This window comes from Panthera leo, chromosome D2 (genome assembly GCF_018350215.1).
Source record: "Panthera leo isolate Ple1 chromosome D2, P.leo_Ple1_pat1.1, whole genome shotgun sequence".
Classification (NCBI taxonomy): Eukaryota; Metazoa; Chordata; class Mammalia; order Carnivora; family Felidae; genus Panthera; species Panthera leo.
This window is the reverse complement of record NC_056689.1, coordinates 77587580-77609133: the sequence shown is the minus strand read 5'-3', so window position 1 is coordinate 77609133 and position 21554 is coordinate 77587580. Positions and strand designations below refer to the sequence as shown.

At 52.6% G+C, this 21554-nt stretch overlaps 2 protein-coding genes across 8 annotated transcripts in view; both read right to left on the bottom strand.

The window, feature by feature from the left end:
- Nucleotides 1-6357, bottom strand: part of BTBD16 (BTB domain containing 16) — a 44981-nt gene extending 38624 nt beyond the window's left edge. The window contains exons 1-4 of one of the 3 annotated variants that reach the window (XM_042908961.1): nucleotides 6176-6357; nucleotides 5605-5676; nucleotides 4079-4230; nucleotides 587-660 (exon numbers count right to left, since the gene is read on the bottom strand). In XM_042908961.1, coding sequence (XP_042764895.1) covers nucleotides 587-660; nucleotides 4079-4230; nucleotides 5605-5622 — 244 coding nt within the window. In that variant the 5' untranslated portion in view covers nucleotides 5623-5676; nucleotides 6176-6357. The remainder of the gene's footprint in view (nucleotides 1-586; nucleotides 661-4078; nucleotides 4231-5604; nucleotides 5677-6175) is intronic. The other 2 variants (XM_042908962.1, XM_042908963.1) reach the window with 2 other exon arrangements.
- An 8124-nt stretch (nucleotides 6358-14481) lies between these two features.
- LOC122201876 (transforming acidic coiled-coil-containing protein 2-like) overlaps nucleotides 14482-21554 on the bottom strand; it is a 125766-nt gene continuing 118693 nt past the window's right edge. For all 5 annotated transcript variants that reach the window (XM_042907839.1, XM_042907838.1, XM_042907836.1 and 2 more), the window contains 4 exons: nucleotides 21046-21206; nucleotides 20751-20857; nucleotides 20227-20347; nucleotides 14482-16705 (listed from right to left, as the gene is read on the bottom strand). In XM_042907839.1, the coding sequence (XP_042763773.1) occupies nucleotides 16640-16705; nucleotides 20227-20347; nucleotides 20751-20857; nucleotides 21046-21206 (455 nt within the window). In that variant the 3' untranslated portion in view covers nucleotides 14482-16639. The remainder of the gene's footprint in view (nucleotides 16706-20226; nucleotides 20348-20750; nucleotides 20858-21045; nucleotides 21207-21554) is intronic.

Genomic DNA, 21554 nt, shown 5'->3' with positions numbered 1-21554 from the left:
GTGAGAAGAAATCGATTGGCCTGTCCTGGGGTAGGAGTCTGGCTCTGACCTCAGGCAGCTTTCATGTGGGGTGGGCTTTATTTAAAAAAAAACAAAAACAAAACTCCTTTAAGGACCTGACCTGTCCAGGCCTGATGAGGCTCAGTGAGCCTTTCCCAGCTGGACAGACCTAGCCTGGTTCTTGATTCTAAATCAGAAAAAGTCCTCTTGGACCCGTGCAAATGTGATGTCCAGGTCATGACTGGTTGGAGTTGAAAGGGACAGAGAAGAAAGAACTGTCCATCCTTGATGGAGTTTCTGTTTAGTCTACCGATCCAAAGCCTATTTATTTACACCGGCATGTCTGTCTCGACTGTGACCAATTAGCATATGAAAATATGTTTGCCAAGCCTGGTTTCACGCATCATTTCACGGCGCATTTGACAAATATTTACAGAGCCTATGTGACATTAGACAGTGTGCAACGGGCAGAAACTGAAACTCAGAGACCAGGAACCTGGCCTATCAGCGGGTTTCCTTCCGTAGAAACCATTCGGCCCTGAGCGCAGCAGAATTCTGATGGAATCCACTGGCGACAAGCACTCACCTGCCTCCCTGCCTTGGACGGGCTTGTTCTTCGAGGTCTCAGAGAAAATTTTCTGAATTTGTGAAACGCATAACCTCAAGGGAAAAGGCAAACAAAAAATTCTGGAGTTAATACTGACGGTTTTCTCCAGCTGCAACACGTATCGTTCTAGTGTGAGTGTCCTCAAAGCACCAATTAATCTGTCTTATCATATCTTGCCCCTCGAGAGTTTCCTTAGGTCACCATTTGACTGCCGGTTTGGCAAACGATAAGCTTTGTCTGATGGCTGGCTCCGAATTTCGATTCCTGTTTTCAGTTTGCGGGGAGGCTTTACCACGAAGGTATTTGAGGTTATATCTGGTCGCCTGCATGACTCCTCTTTTGCTGAGGGTCTAAAATAATGTCCAGTAGGATAGAGTAGGTACTCAACAAATATCTGCTAGAGAAAGGGAGGGAGAGTTCTGAGCATTTCTGGGAAGTCACTTACCAATAACTTACCAAGTTACTTACCAATACTTCTGTTTAGGGGTCATGCATGCCCCAGTCTCAATGTGTCCAAAAACCAAACTCAGGTTTTACCCCAAACCAGCCCTGCTCCTTCTCCGGCAAACGGCACCACCAGCCTCCAGCTGTCCAGGCCCGCGTACCGCATGTTGTCACATCTGATCGCTTGCCTAGATCTGACAAATATCTTGTGAATTCATCCCTCTCTCTTTCCCCTTATTACTGTGAGTTTCGCCCAAGCCATGATTATCACCCTGTAATCACCGCCAGTCTCCAGTCTCCAGGGAGCTCCCCTCGGGTGCAGAGCTGAGGCTGCAGCCTGAGAACCACGTGAAACGCACATCTGCTCTTGCCTGTCTCCTACCGAGAATCCTTCAGTGTCTCCCCAGGGCTCTCGGGGAAAGCCCACGCTCCTCAGCATGGCTAAGAAGGCCAACCAGCCAAAGGGCACTTGATGACCGCATAGGGTCAGTGTCACTTTTGCCATGCTGTTTTTCCAATGGTTCCAAGAACCCTCGTGGGCCAGGGTTCACGGAGGGCGCATGGGTGGGGGAACCTGTGTCCAGAATAATATTGACCACATGCTGCCCTTTCCAAGTGGGGAAGGTGGCTTCTAGTGACTCAGCCCCAGGAAGGCAGTGAGAGCTTGAGGTATTTATCCAGCAGGAGTAGTGGACCTGACCCAAGCCAGCCTCGATCCTGCTGGTGACTTTGGTCACACGTCTGGGAAGCGCTGGTCAAGGTCAGGGGTTCAGACTGTGATCTCAAAGTGAGGCAACGGACTTTGGAAACTGTGGGCAATGCCCATGAGCTCACCTACTCTCACAGACATCACTGTCATCGGCTGAGCCAGACAACAGAAGTAACCACATTGCCTTTGCCTGGTGTCATGGGTGCTTGCCAAGGTATACCATTTACCCTGTGGGCTCCGCAAATTTCAAGGGCTAGGTTGATTTTAGGACCATTGGAAAGTTAATGGAATAAATGGCATGAGTTGTCCTCGTCACCCTTTGGGACCAGACAGCCTGGGATGAAGTGGCACATGGAAATTCTGGAGACATGCCATTAGGTTGGGGACTCAGTTCCCCCAGTCGTGATGAAGAAATAAGAGAGGAAAAAGGGGAAATTCTCTATATATCTTATGGACATAAGGACTTGTTGCGGTGAACCGCTCAAAGGGCTTTTGGCTTAATGCTTGCAAAACTCCTGACGTCCTGCCCCTTGACTTTGAGTCTGGCCATGCGTCTCGCCTTGCTGTTAGTGTACGTGATGTAGGTCTGGAAAGCACTTGTGCACCTGGGCTTTGCCTCTTGTCCTCTGTCATCACCAGCACGAGAACACGCCCAGGTGAGTCCACTGTCTCCGGAGGAGGTCGAGAGGCTCACGGAGAAGAGCCCGACCGCCCATGTGAGCTGAGCGTAGGTCAGCTGACCGCCGGGTACATGAGCGATGAGCCTTCCCGGAGTGTCTCCTTGCCCCAGCTGGCCTCTGGACCCACAGCTTCCTCGCACCACCAAGGAGAGAGGCCCGCTGTGTCGCTTGTGTGTGTTAGGCATGGTGTCTTGCTTTGGGGAAGGTGGTACAAGGCAGAATGAAAAATGGGGCTGCTGGCTGGCAGAGCACAGGGCTGACACACCCCAGAATGAAATCACCGGGACCAGTAACCAAAACGGTTGCTCGCGCTGTCGAGATGAAACTCCGTTAATGGATCGTCTAGCACGTGCTAGGGTGTCTGATTTAACACCCAAGATAACTTTTCAAGGAAGATGCTGTGGTCACCATTTCACAGAGGAGGAAATAGGCTCAGAGAGGTTAAGCCACTGGCTGAAGGTCACACAGCTTAGTAAATGGAAGAGAAGGAATTCTAACCCTGTCTGATAGTCCTAAAACCCGGCAGCAACTGCCATCACCCTCAGGTTTCTGTGCCCTGCCTCTCAGGCCACCACCTGAAGCTCAGCTCAGCGATCGCACAGACCAAGTTCTGGAGACTTCTGCTCCTGCTGCCCGGCTGCCCTCGTCGGTTTTCAGGATCAGTTTGCTTATATTCCCAGGCCCAGCTCCACTGCCTGCATCCCCAGCCTGGCCTCGGCACTGAGGAACACAAGGGCCTGTGACTCTAAGACTTCTTCAAACGCCTACCCAGACAAAGTATGAAATAAATACAAAACAAGTTCAAGATAGCTTAAGGCTAATGCCAAACACAGCAATGCACAGCACTCGATTTTTCTAAGCCGGGGTCATCAGAGAAGCGAGGCACCAAACACAGATGGATCTGATTTATCCAAATGTGTGTAACGTATCGTCACCTGTGAGGGGCTGGGGTATTGGAGCAGGGCTGGCCGGGGGGGTCTAGAAAGGGAGGATTTGGCTACTCGCTCGGCAAAGGTGGAACAAACAGCTCTTCTGTGCCAGGTGCCGCCCAGGGGTACAGGCCCTGCTCGGGAAGATTCGACCGTGTGCTCAGAAGGCAGGTACTGTCAGCCCGGGGAGGGTAGTGGCACACTCATGTCCAAAGCACCAGGGAAGCGAAGTATTCCCTCTGCAGTAGGGTCCAGCTCCACGTCCCAGGCCAGGCCGGAAAGAACTTGTCACATGGAGAAGTAATGCTCCCAGCCTGCTGTGAGAACACCTTGGGAACGAGGGAGGAGCCTCCTTCTCACACATGGGGAGCCAGGACCGGGTGGAAATGCCCATTCATGAGTTCGGGTCAGACCCGCAGCCAAGACTAGCTAAGTTTCCTTTGTCAACAGCCCCGTTGATAAACACAACAGAATCCTGTTAGGGTCCAAAGCTCCCAATATAAAAGAAAAATCTAGAAAAGAAAAAGAAAACGGCCCGTCTCTCTCTATGCTTTTGTCACACCGACGGACCTCCTCCGAGGAAGTAGTCCGTCCTGAAGGATGGTCCCAACGGCAGCCCAGATAACCCAGCGACCCACCTGTGGGGCACTTCTCAGAAACGCAGTTCCCCCACAGGGCATTCCCGGCCATGGGCCTTCGATCTCCCTACCTGTCTGGGTTCTTCAGAGCCTCATCAAGGTCCACGCTCAAAGCCTTGCACCTCTGCGAAAGCCCCAGCAGGTCTCCGGAGAAGGGCTTTGAGGGAAAACGCCACCGGTTTGTTGAGCCAACCATCCGGCGTTCCAGCCGAGCTCTGCGCTGCTGTCGGAAGCAAAGGAAGGGAGAAAATCTTTTTTTTTAAATCTTTTCTTTTTTTAACCTCACCCACGCGCCAGGTTTTCCAAATCGTGCAGCAGAAGGGAAATCGAGACACGTGAAGACACTGGTCAACTTTCAAACGTGGCCAGGAGCCATCCTCTCCAGGGAGACAGAGGATTTCCAGGTACCAAGTAATTTGGAATTTTAGAATCTAGGCCAGAAGGTGCCAGAGGCAACAGGGAGAGAGATGCTTTCTTTGCAGGTAGCTCTGAAGAACCCGCAAGCAAGGACAGGATGATGTGTCCAGAAACTTCCTTAAATGCTCATCCTCACGCGGGATGCTGAGAGGTTAACAAACTGAGGGGGTCCTAGGTAGGGACTGCTTTTTATTGTGGCAAAATACACAAAACAGAACATTCACCATTTTACAGCCTACACCTCGGTAGCAGTTCGTCCGTTTACGAGGCCACGCGGCACCCCCCCCCCCCCCCCCCCCCCCCGCTATCCAGTTCAGAACATGTGCATTCCCCCAAAAGGAAATCTCGAACCCATTAAGCCGTCACTCCAACTTCCCCTCCCCCAGCTGCTGGCAACTGTTCATCTGCTTTCTGCTTCTGTGGATCCGCTCTTCTGAATATTTACATAAGTGGAATCATACACTATGTGGGGAGACACAGAATCCGAAGCAGGCTCCAGGCTCTGAGCTGCCAGCACAGAGCCCGATGTGGGGCTTGAACTCACGAACCGTGAGATCGTGACCTGAACCGAAATCGGACGCTTAACTGACTGAGTGACCCTTTCAGCAGTTTCCTTAGGGGAGCAGTAGAATATTTGGAATATAACCTTAGACGTGGTGGCTCAAAGAAACCTCGCCAGGAAAAGTGGACCACGAGGGACCCCCCAGAAATGGATACAGTTGTTCCTAAGCCACGCCAGTCACCAGCAGGGTGGGGGGTGGGGAGACCAGGGGCCATGGGATGGAGAATTTAAGGTCAAATCTTGTTATCGCCACTAGCGGGTTGTATGGCCTTGAGGCAAGTCATTTAACCTTTGAGTCTCTTGGTTTTCATATGATGACGGTGACGGTGATGAAGTTAACACGGTCAGATGAAGTTTGGGAAGTACGCTCTAGTGCCTGGAAATGGGGGGCGATGGGACAGGGTGGAGTGGGGATCTAGAGGCAGTCCCGTGCAGCGTCAGACGGGAACAGTGGCCGGCTCCTGCAGCGGGACTGCTCTGACAGCGGGGTCAGCCGGTAAAGCTGGGGGTCCTCGGTGGCGCGACCCATCCCCTTGTGGCAACGTTGGCGGCACAGCCGTGAGCAGATGCCTCCGCTGCTCCCCACCGCCTGCCCCCTTGGGAAATTCGTCTACTCACCGGATTCAGCATTTTCATGAGCGGTAGTGGCAATGACCCTCGGGGGTGCGGGGGGTGGGGGGGAAGAAACACCTGGGAGACAAAAGAGGTGAGGTTTCCATTTTCAAGAACTTTCCCAAGGGTCTCTTCTAAACAGGAGATTAGCCCCGAGATTCTGTATTCTGCCACAAGAGTAATCACGGGGAAACTTGGAGGGTGGGTTATTCGGCAAATCAAGAGAAGAATCTCGGACTTTTTAAAGGCCGCCAGGAGACTGACAAAGTTCTGCTGCTGTGCTGGCAACGTGGCTCCAATAAGGCCAAACGGGAGAGAACCCACAGTTCTTCGCCCTCAACTAAGGGATAGGAACCGAAGGAGGTCTGTAAGTAGGCTGGTCACAGAATTTGCTATTTGTGCTGGTCCCTCGGCTTCCAGGCCTTCCTGCCTCCCAGCCTGGAGCCCCCCAAGCCCCTCCCTACCAAGCCCAGGCAGTGCCGGTCACTAGGGACCCCCTCCTTCTCTAACAGGGATGGAAAAGCACCAGCCATACTTTACTGCTCTCAAGCCCCCTCGCCGCCACGGGTGTGTTTACCGGAGAAGCTTGTGGAACAGAGACACTCTCGTTGCACCGGTCTCTGAACTACAGGCTTGCTGCGGGCCGTTCACCTTCCGACTCTGAATCCCGAGAGCGCTCATGACATCTGGGGCTCACCCTTCTCTTCTTAGGGGCCAAGGTGCTTTGGCAGGGAGAGCTTGCCCTTGGTTTCCGGGTCGTGGGCGCCATGGCAACGTCAGGGAAGGTTCCGAGCACTTCCTGTTCCAGGCCTGGTTGAGCACAGCTGGGGGCTGTGGGGGTGGTGCTCACCGAGGGGCTCTGGGAAGGGTGGCAGGTCCCAGGCCATACTCCTCAGGGGAGCGGAGCTGTCGCTGTTTCCACGTCTCTTTACAGCAGCCGGGGGAAGATCCGCTAAGAGGGCTTCCGTGAAGAGTCCACCCCCAAGTCCTCAGGCCTCGTCTGTCAGAGGAGATTGCACTGGAAGCTTCTCAGATCCCTCCCAGATTTGGCATTCTGGGGTGCTCTGTTTTCTAGCTCGAGTGTCCAGGAGTGTTTCGACAAAAATATTTAAATACCAAGTGGAGAGTCTGGGGGTGCCTGGGAGGGCTCAGTCAGTTGAGCGTCTGACTCCTGGTCTCGGCTCAGGTCATGAGCTCGCGGTTCGTGGGTTCGAGCCCCAAGTCGGGCTCCACGCTGACAGTATGGAGCCTGCTTGGGATTCTCTCTCTCCCTCTCTCTCTCCGCCCCTCCTGCCCTCGCATGCGCACACACTCTCTCTCTCCAAATAAATTTAAAAAATTGGAGAGTTTTACATTACTAAAACCATGCCTGATGATTTGTTTTGTTGATACATGATTTTTTTAATGTTATATTTATTTATTTATTTATTTATTTAATTTTTTTAAAAAAATTTTTTAACGTTTATTTATTTTTGAGACAGAGAGAGACAGAGCATGAACGGGGGAGGGTCAGAGAGAGGGAGACACAGAATCCGAAACAGGCTCCAGGCTCTGAGCTGTCAGCACAGAGCCCGACGCGGGGCTCGAACTCACGGACCGCGAGATCCTGACCTGAGCTGAAGTCGGCCGCTCAACCGACTGAGCCACCCAGGCGCCCCACGTTATATTTATTTTTCAGAGAGGGAGAAGGAGGGGCAGAGAGAGAGGGGACAGAGGCTCTGAAGTGGGTTCCACACGGACACTAGGGAGCCCAATGCAGGGCTTGAACTCCTCCTCATGAATCATGAGATCATGACCTGAGCCGAAGTTGGACGCTCAACCGACTGAGCCACCCAGGCGACCCTCCTGATAGATGATTTTTTTTTTAATTTTATTTTTCAATATATGAAGTTTATTGTCAAATTGGTTTCCATACAACACCCAGTGCTCATCCCAAAAGGTGCCTCCTCAATACCCATCACCCACCCTCCCCTCCCTCCCACCCCCCATCAACCCTCAGTTTGTTCTCAGTTTTTAACAGTCTCTTATGCTTTGGCTCTCTCCCACTCTAACCTCTTTTTTTTTTTTTTTTTCCTTCCCCTCCCCATGGGTTTCTGTTAAGTTTCTCAGGATCCACATAAGAGTGAAACCATATGGTATCTGTCTTTCTCTGTATGGCTTATTTCACTTAGCATAACACTCTCCAGTTCCATCCATGTTGCTACAAAGGGCCAGATTTCATTCTTTCTCATTGCCACGTAGTACTCCATTGTGTATATAAACCACAATTTCTTTATCCATTCGTCAGTTGATGGACATTTAGGCTCTTTCCATAATTTGGCTATTGTTGAAAGTGCTGCTATAAACATTGGGGTACAAGTGCCCCTATGCATCAGCACTCCTGTATCGCTTGGGTAAATTCCTAGCAGTGCTATTGCTGGGTCATAGGGTAGGTCTATTTTTAATTTTTTGAGGAACCTCCACACTGTTTTCCAGAGTGGCTGCACCAATTTGCATTCCCACCAACAGTGCAAGAGGGTTCCTGTTTCTCCACATCTTCGCCAGCATCTTGATAGATGATTTTTAATCAGCTCTCTCCAGCAACTAAGAACTGCCTAAAAGTCAGGGACAAAGTCAAGAGCTTTCATTCCGGGGGCCATGGCAGAATCTTGCAGTGCACTCCGTGACCTCGTCTGCAAAGCCCAGGCCGGAAGCCAGGAGGTGGGGTGGCGGGGCCACATCTGTCATGCCTGGGAGTCTTGGTCCATCAAAGTCCTGGACCTCCACCCCAGGGCTCACAGAAGTCTCAGCTACAGTAAGAGCAGCCTGGAGGCAGTGCAGCTCGTAAGACCCGAGACCTGTTTCCTCCAGGGTCTTCACGTGCGGCCTTTCCTGAGTCATGCAAACTATAAAGTGAAACAGGAAAGTAACTGATCTGCCTACTTGTAACGGAGTTCTAGAACTATATAAAACTCTCCACAAATAGGAGGCACCTCTAAATGTCCCTCCCTCCTCACCCTCAGATCTGTGATTCTACCTCCCCTGACACCCACATTCTGCTCGGGAGAGTAGTTGGTTTCTGTGGGGTGTTTTCCGGTGCCTTATCCACTCCTGTATCCCCACAGGACCCAGCAACCAAACTCAGCCCTTAGGAAGTGCTCAAAAGACATCTCTTGACTCGGTAAATGGATGTACCAGTCCCTACCCACTGCTCTGCCTATGCACATGGGTGAGCACTGTGTGTGTGTGTGTGTGTGTGTGTGTGTATACACACGTGTTCACGTATGCATGTGTGTATCTGTTTCTGTGTGGGTCACCATCTCATGTCAGCAGATATCTGTGCACAAGTGGATAGATTTCTGCTTTGCCACTTCTCTCCCTTCACCCCAAACTTTTCTCAGCTACCTGTCCCTGGAATGTAGGTCCCACGTAAGGTTTCAGTGAAAGAGTTTGAAATACCTTGTCCTGGACCATCTTGTCCATCATGGGCAAGCCTAGAAACACCCTCCAGGCACCCCTTCTGGGGCACAGCTGGGAGCTGGCCCTTGGGCGCTCTCTAGTGGCCACTCTAGGGAAGTGTCCCAGAGTGCCATACTCCCCAGCGCCCCTAAGCAGGACCCTGGCTTTGGTTGTGTCTGTCACCCCCGACAGGCCTTCAGCTCATCTCCAAAGCCCTCTGCACATACAACCCCATAGAGCTCTGTCAAGCTGAGCTATTAGCCAAAGGCAAAGACAACTAATACAAAGAAATGGAAACAGCTCCCAGCAAGTTTCTCTGAAGGCCTCTTCCCGGTGGTGCCCTGTGTGCTGGGATATATGCCTCATGGGCCCAGCCAAGCCAGACACCCCAAGAGCAAAGGCCTTTGGGGGCTCAGACATCGAACCCCAAAGAGCACAGCTTTCAGCTAGAACCACCTCGTACCAAAATCTCCCATGCCCGGTACAGGAGGATTCTGGTGGCTTAGCCATTTTCTCAAACACCCCAGAGACATGTTTCTCCCTAGCTTCCCAGGGAGCCCATTTCAGCCCCCTCCATCCAGTCACCCATGGTGGGGGGAAGTGGGGTACCCAGGAAAGAACATCCAATTCTGACTCTGGCTCTGGGACTAGTTGTGTGTGACCCCTGGACATGACCTTAACCTCCCTAAGTGGAAAGTACACCCAGAGGCCTGGAGTCCTGGCAGTTTGGAGTGTCTTGACCTCAGAGCCTGAATGCTGGCTCTAAGGAACCTCATTCTAGAAGATTCAGGACCCAGTGGGTCTGTGTGTGCACAGTGGGAGGCTGTGAGTGCCCAAATCAGGATTGCCTGGCTCCCCGGGGTGGGGGGCTCTCTGTGCACCAGGGTCCAGGTTGCTGCAGGTGGGGTGCAGCCTGTAGACCAGACCTCCGGCTGAGGTAGTGTATGAGCCAGAAGACAGGCAGGGGTTTCCACCAAGAAGCAGAGGGTGGGTCCTGCCCTTGAACGGAGTCCTGTATGGCCGGGGTGGGGTGGTCTCAGTGCTAAGTGAGGAGCCCTAGACTGGGTCAGACCCTGGCCACTGACTTGCTGTGGGGCCTCGGCGAAGCCTTCTTCTCTCTGGCTCATCTGCTCAACAAAGCTCAGACAAAACAACCGCTCAGCTCTATCCCGGCCCATCCTAGTATTCCCAGACTTCCGGGAGGGTGGGGGTGATGACAAACTGGGTGGCCTAGGGCTTGCCCCATTCACACATTTAAAACAAAGTTTGAGCATCAGGTTTGTGCTGGGGGTTGGGGCTAAAAGGGGAGCAAAGTAGAGGATGAGAACCACCTGTGCACTTTCAAATCCTCCCCCAACCTGGAATGTTCTTTATTTAGCCATCTTCTCTAAATTTATTTTATCGATGAAATAACACATTGGTATGCCGGTTTATTTCTAATGCACATGAGCACATGAGATTAACTCTATAACTATTTCAAAATGTTGTCTGTGAGCTGCCTCCCCCCCTCCATCATCTTTTGTGTGCAGACGCTTTGCTTTGGGAGGTTTACCTCTGCCCTTACGACAGTACAGCGTGATGGACAAGTCAAGGGTCAAGCTCGGTGAGCTGCAGGAGTTCATGGCAGGGGCAGCCGACTACAGAAACATGTCTTTTTATCCTGATGCTCTGGCATCTTGACGTCTTGCTGACTGACCCAGGAGGGACCGTCCCTCTCAGGGTTAGTCAGTTCCTGGGGATGGTAAAACACGTGTCTATGAGCGAGACTTTTCACTTGCAAACCAACCAACCCAGAGCCCATATCCCATCACTCCCTTTATTGGACTTTCACACTTAGGACCACTGTCCCCCTATGCGAATCACCCCAGGGCCAGACATTAAACAACTACAGAGAGCCCCAGTGGCCCAGAGCCTACGGAAATGATCCACACTAGCTGATCCTAAGCCTAGTTACCCCCGTCACCCGTTCCTTCCCTCGGAACCACAGTAAAGGCTCTTGTCCACATCCTACCCTTCCCTTGCTCCCCTGCCTCCTGACCAACTGGGATGCCTCACTCTGTGGTCTTACCCGGCATGGCGTGCCCTCTCGGGAACTGTGGGTAAGGAACGATGTCTTCAATGGGCACTTGTCTCCCGATCTGACGGCCTCATTATGCCTGAATAATTATAAAACTTACATTTGAAAACACTGACCCAGGCCTGAGGGTTCAGAGAGGGTTTCTTGGAGGATGTGACATCAATAATGAGCCTTAAAGGGGCCCCTAGGTGGCTCAGTTGGTTAAGCGTCCAACTTCGGCTCAGGTCATGATCTTATGGTTTGTGAGTTCAAGCCCCGCATCAGGCTCTGTGCTGACAGCTTGGAGCCTGGAGCCTGCTTCAGATTCTGTCTCTCTCTCTCTCTCTCTCTGCCCCTCCCCTGCTCATGCTCTGTCTCTCTCTCTTTCTCAAAAATAAACATTAAAAATAATCATAATAATGAACCTTAATGGGGCAGGGGTGGGTGTCCCCGGTAGAGGGGTCAGGAGCTACGGAAGGAATGACCACGTGCTCTGATTGCACTGTAGGGTGGGAATGGGGGAAGGGGCTTTGTTTAGTCCTACCCCTTTGATCTCCAGGTTGTGTTTCCCAGTTCTTGAAAAACCCAAAAGGCAGATACATGAATTCTCTGTATTCTGCCATTGCCGTTCTGGCCTCGGGGAACTCAGAAGCCCAGCCAGGTGCCACCAGCCTGGGGAGATGTCACGGGTCCACCCACTGAAGAGGGAAATGTGAAGGCGAGGCGGAGCAGAGCCACTCACGCCAGCCTCACAGGGCACACGGGGGGAGCCCCGCAGCCATTCCCATCTACTGAACGGCAGGGCTTTCATGGTCCATAGAAATAGCAGCAGAGCCAGCCCAGACTCAAGGCAGGGCCACCAATCGGTCTAATTACAGGATGGATGTGAGCACCCCTACCGGCCCGAGGGCACATCCCCTTTCCGGTACCTTCTCTCCACTCCTTTTTTTTTTTTTTAATATATTTTTTTTAATGTTTATTCACTTTTGAGGGAGACACAGAGAGAAACAGCATGAGTGGGGAGGGACAGACAGAGAGGGAGACAGAATCCGAAGCAGGCTCCAGGCTCCGAGCTGTCAGCACAGAGCCTGATGTGGGGCTTGAACTCATGTACCGCGCGAGATCATGCCTCGAGCCGAAGTTGGACACGTAACCAACTGAGCCACCCAGGCGCCCCTCTCCACACTACTTTCGACGGACGTCTTACAAAGGATGCTGTCAGCCTGAGGAACTTGCAGTCATTGGAGAGCTCAGATCCAATCCTGGCTGGCCCTTCTCCTGCCTGAGATAGTCAAATCCCCAGGTTTCTAACCCCTCTGAGCCTCTGTTTCCTTCCTGTAAAATGGAAATAAAAATAGTTTCCATTCACCAGATTGTTTCAGGGCTAGAGAGCGCAAACCCCGAGGGAGCCCTGTGGGCCTCAGATGTACACAGCTTTCCTCCTGCCAGCCCTTCCCTGCCTGGGCACACACCTCCACCCTGCCTTTGTCGGAACACCCGCCCCCGCCTAGTTCAATTTTTCAAGTGGAATGTCCTGGAAAGCAGACAGGTTGGCTAAAAAACCTGAGCATCCTCCCAACGCCGACAATTAAGTGAAAGAAGCAGCTAGAGAGCCTGAGCCCCCACTCGGGCCCATTACCTCTTCCACCTGTGTCATGCTCCTGGCGTGGCCTTGGGCCCCTCAGATCTCACACCTAAGGGGCTGAGCGCCAAACCTGAGAGAAAAAGAACCTTCTCCCCCTCTGATGGCAGCCCCCATCCCAGTCATCAGTGACCACCTGCCTCGTTTCTATCCGCCCCCCCACTCTGTCTTCGTGGGTGATCTTAGTATCCCCGTCGCACCGCCTTCAACTTGAGAGCCCTAAGGAAATGCTGACCCAGAAACAAAACGAAAAGGATGTTCAGAGCTCGAGATTTCAACGGACTTGGCAAACCGAAATTCTGAAGAGGTGCTGAGCATCTCCGAGGTTGTAATGCTGGCTGCAGGGGAGCTCTGGACGGCAGGTCAGGTGCTGGCTTCTCGTGGTCGTCCCACTCAGCACAGCAAAATAATTGAAGTCCCTAGCAGCCATCACGTGGGTGAACATGTGCAAGCACGTGTGCGTTATATCAAGTGAGCAAAGGATGCAAAGCAGCTGATCTCAACCCATAGGGGTTCCCAAGGCCAGGCCCTCTGCACGGTGGCCCTGTGGGTAGGTCTGGGGAAGCAGCCTAGCATGCAGGTGCCTGAGGCCAAGGTAGGGCCAGGCCTTTCCAAGCTAGACCAGGCTGACAGGCGGACAGAGTAGCCTAGCGGTAGATGTATGCCTCAACAGGTATATACTGAATATGTGTGTGTTGGGTGTGTGTGTCGTGGGGAGGAATAGTAAAAAAAATTTTTCCTTGTTTATTTTTAAGAGAGAGAGACAGAGCGCAAGTGGGGTAAGGTCAGAGACACGGAGACACAGAATCTGAAGCAAGCTCCAGGCTCTGAGCTATTAGCACAGAGCCAGATGTGAGGCTCGAACTCACGAACCGTGAAATCATGACCTGAGCTGAAGTCGGACGCTCAACTGAGCCACCCACGCGCCTCCCGAGGGGTAAATTTTACTACAACCTCAGTGGAAGCCTATTTGGCAATGGGTTTCCCAAACTTTAAAAATGTGTATAATGTCCAAGAGGGAGAAAAACAGCTTGTGGTATCTGGGAGCCGGCCTGGCCCTCTTGCCGACGCCTTGCTGTTCTCCTGTTGAACGCTAACAATTTTGCCGAAAATCAGGGTCAGACTAGCCGCGCTGTGCTGGGTCAAGAGAAAACAAGCCCCACCCAGAATCAGTCTGAACAGACAGAACCTGAACATTATTCAAACCCCAAAAAGGACCAAATATCCTTCCATCCTGGCTAATGCATTTGAGCAACTATTGCTTCTTTACCAACTACAGCTTTGCCTTAGTCTAGCGAAGATACGAGATACCCAACCTGAGAACTGTCTCTGCCCCGAGAGCATCCAATACGCAGCAAAGCCCTGCTTCCTGCCGTCTTCCCCAGAAGCAGCTGGACCAAGTCCGAATCCTGTCCCACCTGCCTCCCAAGACGCCCTTACGGTGGTGCCCTACAGCTCCCCCTGGTGGCTGTCCTCCCTCACTGCAACGAGCCGTAAAGCCAACTTGGACTTGGGCGGGAGTAGTGACGATGTTCACCCAGGTTATTCACTTTAAAAATTCAGCCTAAGGACAACTCCTGTCCACAAACATTATGCATAAGGCAACTCAATGCAATGTGCGTGCATAATGACAGCAAAACAATGGACACAATATGAATGTCCAGTAGTGGGCGGCTGGTTAGACACATTTTGGGTACCACAGAATACATGCAGTCATTCGAAATGATGAGAAAGAGCTGTATTTATTGATATAAAAGTTTGCATAACACGATGGTTACATTATAGTATTACATGAAAAAAAAAGGTTTACAAAACGGCACGCAGGGGGCTGCAGAACTCCAAATAATCCCGCCTTTAAAAAGATAAGTTAATAAATATTCCATACACTGAGGAAACAAGGCATAGAAAAATAAATACAAAAACATCAACAGTGATCATTTCTTGGTTTAGGGATCATGGTGCTTGCTTGTTTGTTTGTTTCATTTTCTTACCTGCATTTCTGGACTTTTTAGCAATGGAAATGTTTTGCTTAGGTAATAAGAAAAATAGAAACTTTCCAGAGCAAGAGGCTGGGCTGTTTTGAGAACACAGCTGAGATCAGAATCTGGGGTGAGGGTGGGGGAGGGGTTGGGCCTGGACAGGTGAGACTGGGGGGGACCGGGGGAGGCCCGGTTGAGCCGTGAGGAGGGGAGACTGGGAGACGGGACCGGGCAGAGGTGGCTGGGCGGTGGGAGGAGGCAGACCCCTGCCCTGTTAGGGGGGTTGACGGTGGGGCCAGAGGCTGGGACTCACTTCCGGAGAGGCGGGCTGTCTTTCTTTCCTTGTGCTGCCTGGGATGCCTGTCCTGTGAGGCGTCGGGTGGTCCCGTGTGAGGGGAACAGCCCGTGGTCGCTGCGCCTGGGCAGGACGAGGGGCGCTTGAGCTGAGGGCCACCGGGGGCTCGCGGCTGCTTTCCAAGCTCACACAGCACGCCACACGTCCCACGGGCACACTCGGACCCCACACAAATGCCCACCACAGCTGGGAGTGTGCCCTTATTTGGACACAGGGTCTTCGTAGATGTAATCGGGAATCCTGAGAGATCATCCTGGGTTTGGGGTGGGCCCGAAATCCAATGAGCGGTGCCCTTACCAGAGAGGGGAGAGGGAGTTGAGACACAGAAAAGAAAGGCTCATGAAGACAGACGCTGAGACTAGAGTGACACAGCCACCACCCAAGGGACACCAGGGACTGCTTCGAGAGGCAAGGAACAGACTCCACCTCATAGCCCCGGAGGGAAAAAAACCCCACTGATGCTCAGATTTGGGACTTCTGGCCTCCAGAACGGCGAGAGAATACATTTCTACTGTTTTAAGCTGCTAAATATGTGACGTGGTGGCAATTTTAGGAAACTAAGATGCCTTCCCACCCTCTCACTGCCCAACCTATAAGCTGGGGTTCCCGAGAAAGTCAGGAGCCGTTAAAGAATCTACGGCCGGTGCATCCCGCCGTCATCTCCCAACTGGCCTCACTACCTGTCTCCTGTGGGTAACCGCTCGCCTGGGGCTGGTCCTTTAGAGGGAACTGGGCCATGTTTCAGGGTTGATGGTCACACACTAAAAGAATGCATAGGAAGAGGGACAGCCTGCAACTTCCTCGAGCCAGTAAAGGAAAACAGACTTTCCCGCCAAAACTCAGAAAGCATTTGTAAAAACCAAATCTAAGCTAATTCAATATAATCACATAAGCATTTAAAAAATAGCAAGTCAATACTTCTCCTTAGCTTCCAACGTACAAACAGCCACGATAATGAAGGAAATGTTATTTAAATCTATGGACGAAGAAGTGAGCCAGACAGAGAGGGGGAAAGGGCCAGATCTGATAGGATTTTAACAAAGGCGAGAAAAGACCCAACCCTTCCCAGAAAAGAAATCATAGCCACGCTTACTGCCAAGATCCAAAGAAAAAAATTTATTTACAATAGAGAATTTTATTTGAAACATGCATTTTTTTTAACACAAATCAGCAAACGCAGATCAAGTTTACACTCCTTAAGGCAAGAGTCCCTGTGCAAGCTGTACAAGTTCATATTAAATCCAAAAGCCGCTCACCCTGGGAACTCATGTACAGAGGGCAAGGCCAAGGTCAGCGATTTGTCTTTTATTAGAGAATCAGACAATCTCCCTGATACAGGAACTCTGAGGTCAACTTGCTATGAATTTATACTAAGAAAATGCAAACCAATAGCAAGAAATTCTGATAGTCTCCTTGGTACTGCATACAATCAAATCAATGTCGTTTAGAAAGGAAATACAGTAGTGCATACGAAAAAGTGAAAACAGAACCTGTCCGCGTCGCTGGAAGGACGGCAGTGTGCCGACGGTCATATTGCACGCAACGGTCAAGTCCAAACATTCGGTTCAAAGTTAGCTTTTCCCCATTTTGGCAATCAGTTCATCACAAATCTTGGTGAGTTCCTCTATCTCTTTATTCTGAAAGCGAAGACAAAACAGAAAAGAAAAGGCTGCTGAAATCTCCTGGCTGTCTGAAATCAAGCCCAGCAGAATGGTCTCTGGGCTTTCCAGGGGCCCGGGTGCCCCAGGCTTCTTGGTCCCCCTGAAATTCTCCAAAGCGGTACGAGGGATGAATCAAAGCACACATCCAAGCGCTAGCTGTGACCCTGAGCAACTCACACAACCTTTCTGAGCCTTGGTGTCCTTATCTCTGAAATGTGGATGGTAACATCTGTCTGAGAAAGGAATGCGGTCAGAATGCAAAGCTCCCCAGCAGTGACCGGCACGCAGCAGGGGCTGAACCAAGTATTGGTTCTCTTCCTTTCATTTGCCTCTGAGGGATGCGGACATGAAAGGACGGTCCAGGCTGAGCTCTTTGGTGGCTTTTTTGAGAAATGTCACCAGGAAGCATTGAGCAATCCTACTTGAATAGGGTCTCTAGCATTTAGAGGTTGCAAAACGAGGGGGTGCTGTGGATATGGGGAGGTGGGGAGAGGGGCAGGGGCAGATGCGAGATGCCTCCAGGTTCTCTTGTGCCATGCATGCCCTGCCCGTGTGCCAAAGCCGGTGGGGAGCCGACCACATGCTCAGCCCGCACCGACCAGCAGACAACACCGTCCGGGCTCTGAGACCGGGGATCCGACGGGATGAGTCCGTTCAAAGGCAGGTGTGGCTCTGCCCTGATGCCGACCTGCTTCGGCGGCCCATCTCGAACGGCCCTCGCCAAGGGGGCTGGATCGGTATCCCAGGAACACACCACAGCCACTTTTTCGAGGTCCCTGTGGACGGGGAGCCTTAACCTCAAGCCTCTCCCCTGGGGCTAACCCAAGACCCTTCTTTGGAAACCTCAGAACCTCCTCCTGGTCCAGCTCGGAGCCGCGTGTCCCGTGCTTTCCGGGATGGGCTCCGGGTGCCATCCCTGAGTGTCACTACTTGGGAAGAGCCGGGCCTCCTTAGTGGAAGACGAATTCAGTCCTCACTGCAGTTCAGCCACCAGCCCCCGCCGGGAGACAGCCCCACCCGGAAGGTCACCCCGGCTCACCCCCTGCTCGAATCCACAGCCCTGAGAGCTCCGTTCTGAGAGGCGCGGAGATGCCTGCGGGAAGAGGGGTGCCCTGCAGGAACGCAGCACTGGCCGCTCATCCTGAAATTACTATTCTCGCCAACCTGCGGCTGCTGGGGCCGCCCAGGATAACTTTTCATCTTACCAGCACGCTTCCTGGGTGCCAGGCACCATGCCAAACACACCCCGGGCAGCGGCCCCACTCGGTTCCCACAACAGTCCCTTCGTGGGAGCCACTGTTATTTCCACGTTTCAGCGAGGAAACGGAGGCTCAGAGAGGTTACGCGTCGCGCTTAACGGAAGGTCACACAGCTGGCCAGGCGCAGCAAGCCTGGAGCACAGACTGAGGCCGGCCTGGCTCCTAGATGGCTTTGCTATCTCACTTATTTAGCGTAACGTCCAGCGACTGATGGCTGAGAGGCACTGGCAGACCCGCTATGGACTCCTGGAGGTTCTCCAGCTCTGTCTTTGCAGCATCGGCCCACTGCCTAGCAAACAGCCACCATGCAGCTCAGCTCACTGGGCACCAGCCTTTCCAGCACCCTGACTGGGCAAAATGCCCAGCGCCCTCACTTCAGAACTGCCTGGTGGGGAGGTGGGGGGGGGGGGGGGGAGAGGATAATGCTTCTGAATCTCTTTAAAACAGAGACCGTCCCTTCTGGATCTCAGAGTCCCATAGGGAAGAACTCAGGGGATAAATCCGTGTTTCCTCGGTTTTAGTCTCAGATGGTTGCAGATCTATTTGTATCTTTTCTGTTCTCCAAAATGGTGCACCCCACCTCGCCGTCTTCTGTGTTTTCTAGTTTGCCAGAACGTTTATCATTACCTTCATTTGGCAATGAAGAGTCTCAACAGGCCAGGTTGCCTAGAAAACATCTATCCTGACTCGGGTTTTACCTCTACTGTTTTAGCTAACACCAGGATACAGTGCAAACACCATCAAATCCTGATGCAAACAGAAGGGAACAAACATATTGCTGCATTTTCCACCTAGAAACATCTGATGCCCAACTGCCCAAAATGCTGGGGGGAATGTGGTCTTTAACTTAAAGGAGTATTCCACTTTTCAGGAGTCACCCAATATGCCACACATGGATTATCAACATTCAAAGAATAAAAAATAAACACCCACTCGGGGCGCCTGGGTGGCTCAGTCGGTTAAGTGTCCCGACTTCAGCTCCGGTCACGATCTCATGGTTCGTGAGTTCGAGCCCCATATCGGGCTCTGTGCTGATGGCTCGGAGCCTGGAGCCTGTTTTGGATTGTGTGTGTGTGTGTGTGTGTGTGTGTCTCTCTCTCTCTCTCTGCCCCTCCTCTGCTCATGCTGTCTCTCACTGTCAAAAATTAATAAACATTAAAAAAATTTTTTTAAATCTTTAAAAATAAACACCCACTTAACACTAACAATGCAGTGCCGCTCAAAAAATACAGACAGAATGAGTAAATGCTGGTCCTGACTCTGTGCTTTCTGCTAGGAACGCGGAGCAGAGCCTGGAAAATTGAGGCGGTAGAACAGACTTGGGGTATTTGGCACCATCCAGACTTTTTCCTTCTTTCTTTTTTAAAAATACAATTTTGTCTGGCAGCCACTTGTCTTCATCCCAAAAAGAAAAGGCAAAGAACAAGAATGATCTGGAATGTGGGTTTTCTAGTGCTGAATTCTGGACAGCCAGGAAGACTGTGGACCCAGCACCATGCGACGGCACTGGTGCCACTGGCCCACAAAGGACACCCCCGCCCCAACCGTGACTACCCATTAAGGCCCAAATGCAGGTGAAGTGATGCTACCCCAGGCCACTGGGTTCTTGGATAACCATCCAGGGGACTCCGAAGGCTCAGTGGATCAACCATATGGGTTTGTTCTGGAAACACACTCAGGGAGGGAGACTGCCTGGCCCACGCTTACCCAGATTCGGACTCTTGGGCGGAAGGGGCTTCTCATTTGGACACCCGGGGAGAGGGTGTGTGCAGTGGACTGAGTGCTAGACCGGAAATCAGGACAAGCTAAGGGACCTCAGGAGGGTCCCCCCCATCCGTGGAAGCAGGCGGACATCTGGGGGACCTTTCGACCCCAACGTGGCCCGTTTTCTGCATCTGCCCCTGGCCTCTGGTGGTTACCCGATTCCCCCACCGGTAAGCGTCTAGATGCAGGGCGAAATACAATGCCCGGCACATCGAGATTTTTCAGTAGATGTGTGACAAATGAATGGATGCTGAAAAGGGAGCGAAAACCAGCAGCAAACACCCAAGCGGACGGCAGTTCCAGGAAGAGCAGAGAGGACAGTAACAGGGCTGGCCCTACACTGGATCTTCCGGAGGGAGAACAAGCGTATGCTCACGAGGCATACACCTGTCCCGGGAGCCGCGGAGGCCGCAGGAAACCCCAGCCTCTGCTGATCTGAGGGTCTGACCAGCCCCACCGGCCGTCGGCTCTTACCTTCTGCTCCAACGTCCTCTCCAGAGCGTCCACACGAAGCTGCTCCTTCCGCAGACTGGCCTGGTAGGCGGCCTGCTCCTGCTGGGCCTTGCCTCGGACCTGCGCGATCTCGGCGTTGGCCCTACGGATACAAGGTGGGGGGGGGGGGGCGGCGGTGCTCAGAAAAGACCACCTTCCCCGGAGACCCTTCCCACCTTCCTCCTCTCAGCTCTGGACGGCGGGAACTGTCTGGATCCAGTTCCTACCAGTGGGGGCCTGCTTAGGAGCCCAGGAGCACCCCCACCCTGCCCCCAGCCCCCATTCCCATGAGGCCAAAACGCTTTGAGTGGGTGCCCTGGAGATTACAACATGCACGCTCCACTTATCAAGATGCCGAGGACACTGTTATCACAAGTCACACTGAAAAAACACAAAGGGATTATCTGCTTTTTCTAAGCCAGGGTCCGTGGGGTCGTTGGAGCTCCCAGCCTGCCTCGGCAGGGGGTGCCGAGAGGTCTTTGGGAGCAGACCTGAGGCCGCGTTACCTGTCCAGCTTTTCCTCTGCATGCACCTTCAGGGCCTGGTACCTCTGCTCCTCTTTCTTCACCCGGGACAGGTACTCCTGGGCACATTTCTTCAGCACTTCTTCATTCTGACACGACAGAGGACAGAGGTCGCACCCACGGAAGAGACAGCCCAGGCGCTGGGAACCCCGAGAACTCCCTGATGCGGGTAGAACGCTGGACAGCCAAGTCCAGCTCCCTGTGCACTCTCTCAACCTGCGCCTCCTCCCCCCGCCCCGCACGTCCGGCCACCTGCTCGGCCCCGACACACACACACCTTGCGGAAGCCTTCAAGGACCTCCTTCATCTTCTCGTATCTCCTGAAGAGATCGGCCAGAGATTTCTCCACGGAGTTCAGGTCGGCCAGGGCTTGCTCCTTCTCCAGGACCAGCTGCTGGACAGTCTGGTGGGAGACTGACTTCTCCCTCTGCTCATCCTCTGGCAAGAGACACAAAGAACAGACGATGGGACCGGTGCATCCCGGCCTGGTCCCAGAGGCAGCCGAGGCCTCAGATCGCAAGTCGGTCTAAGCACGGGGCATCCCAGACTTGGGACGGACCCGCTCCCCGAGCCCACCCAGACCGTCTCTGAAGGCACAAAAACCCCCACAGCTCCGGCATCGCAGACCTGGGCCTTTGCAGTGTTAGAAGGGATGGAAACCAGCCACCGTCTTCAACCCGATCAATGTGGACCCCTCAAAATCGACATTCGAGGCCCCAGGGATGCTATGTGGTTGATGGTGGCCAACAGATCCATAAGGTGGGAAAAAAATCACTAGTGAATTTT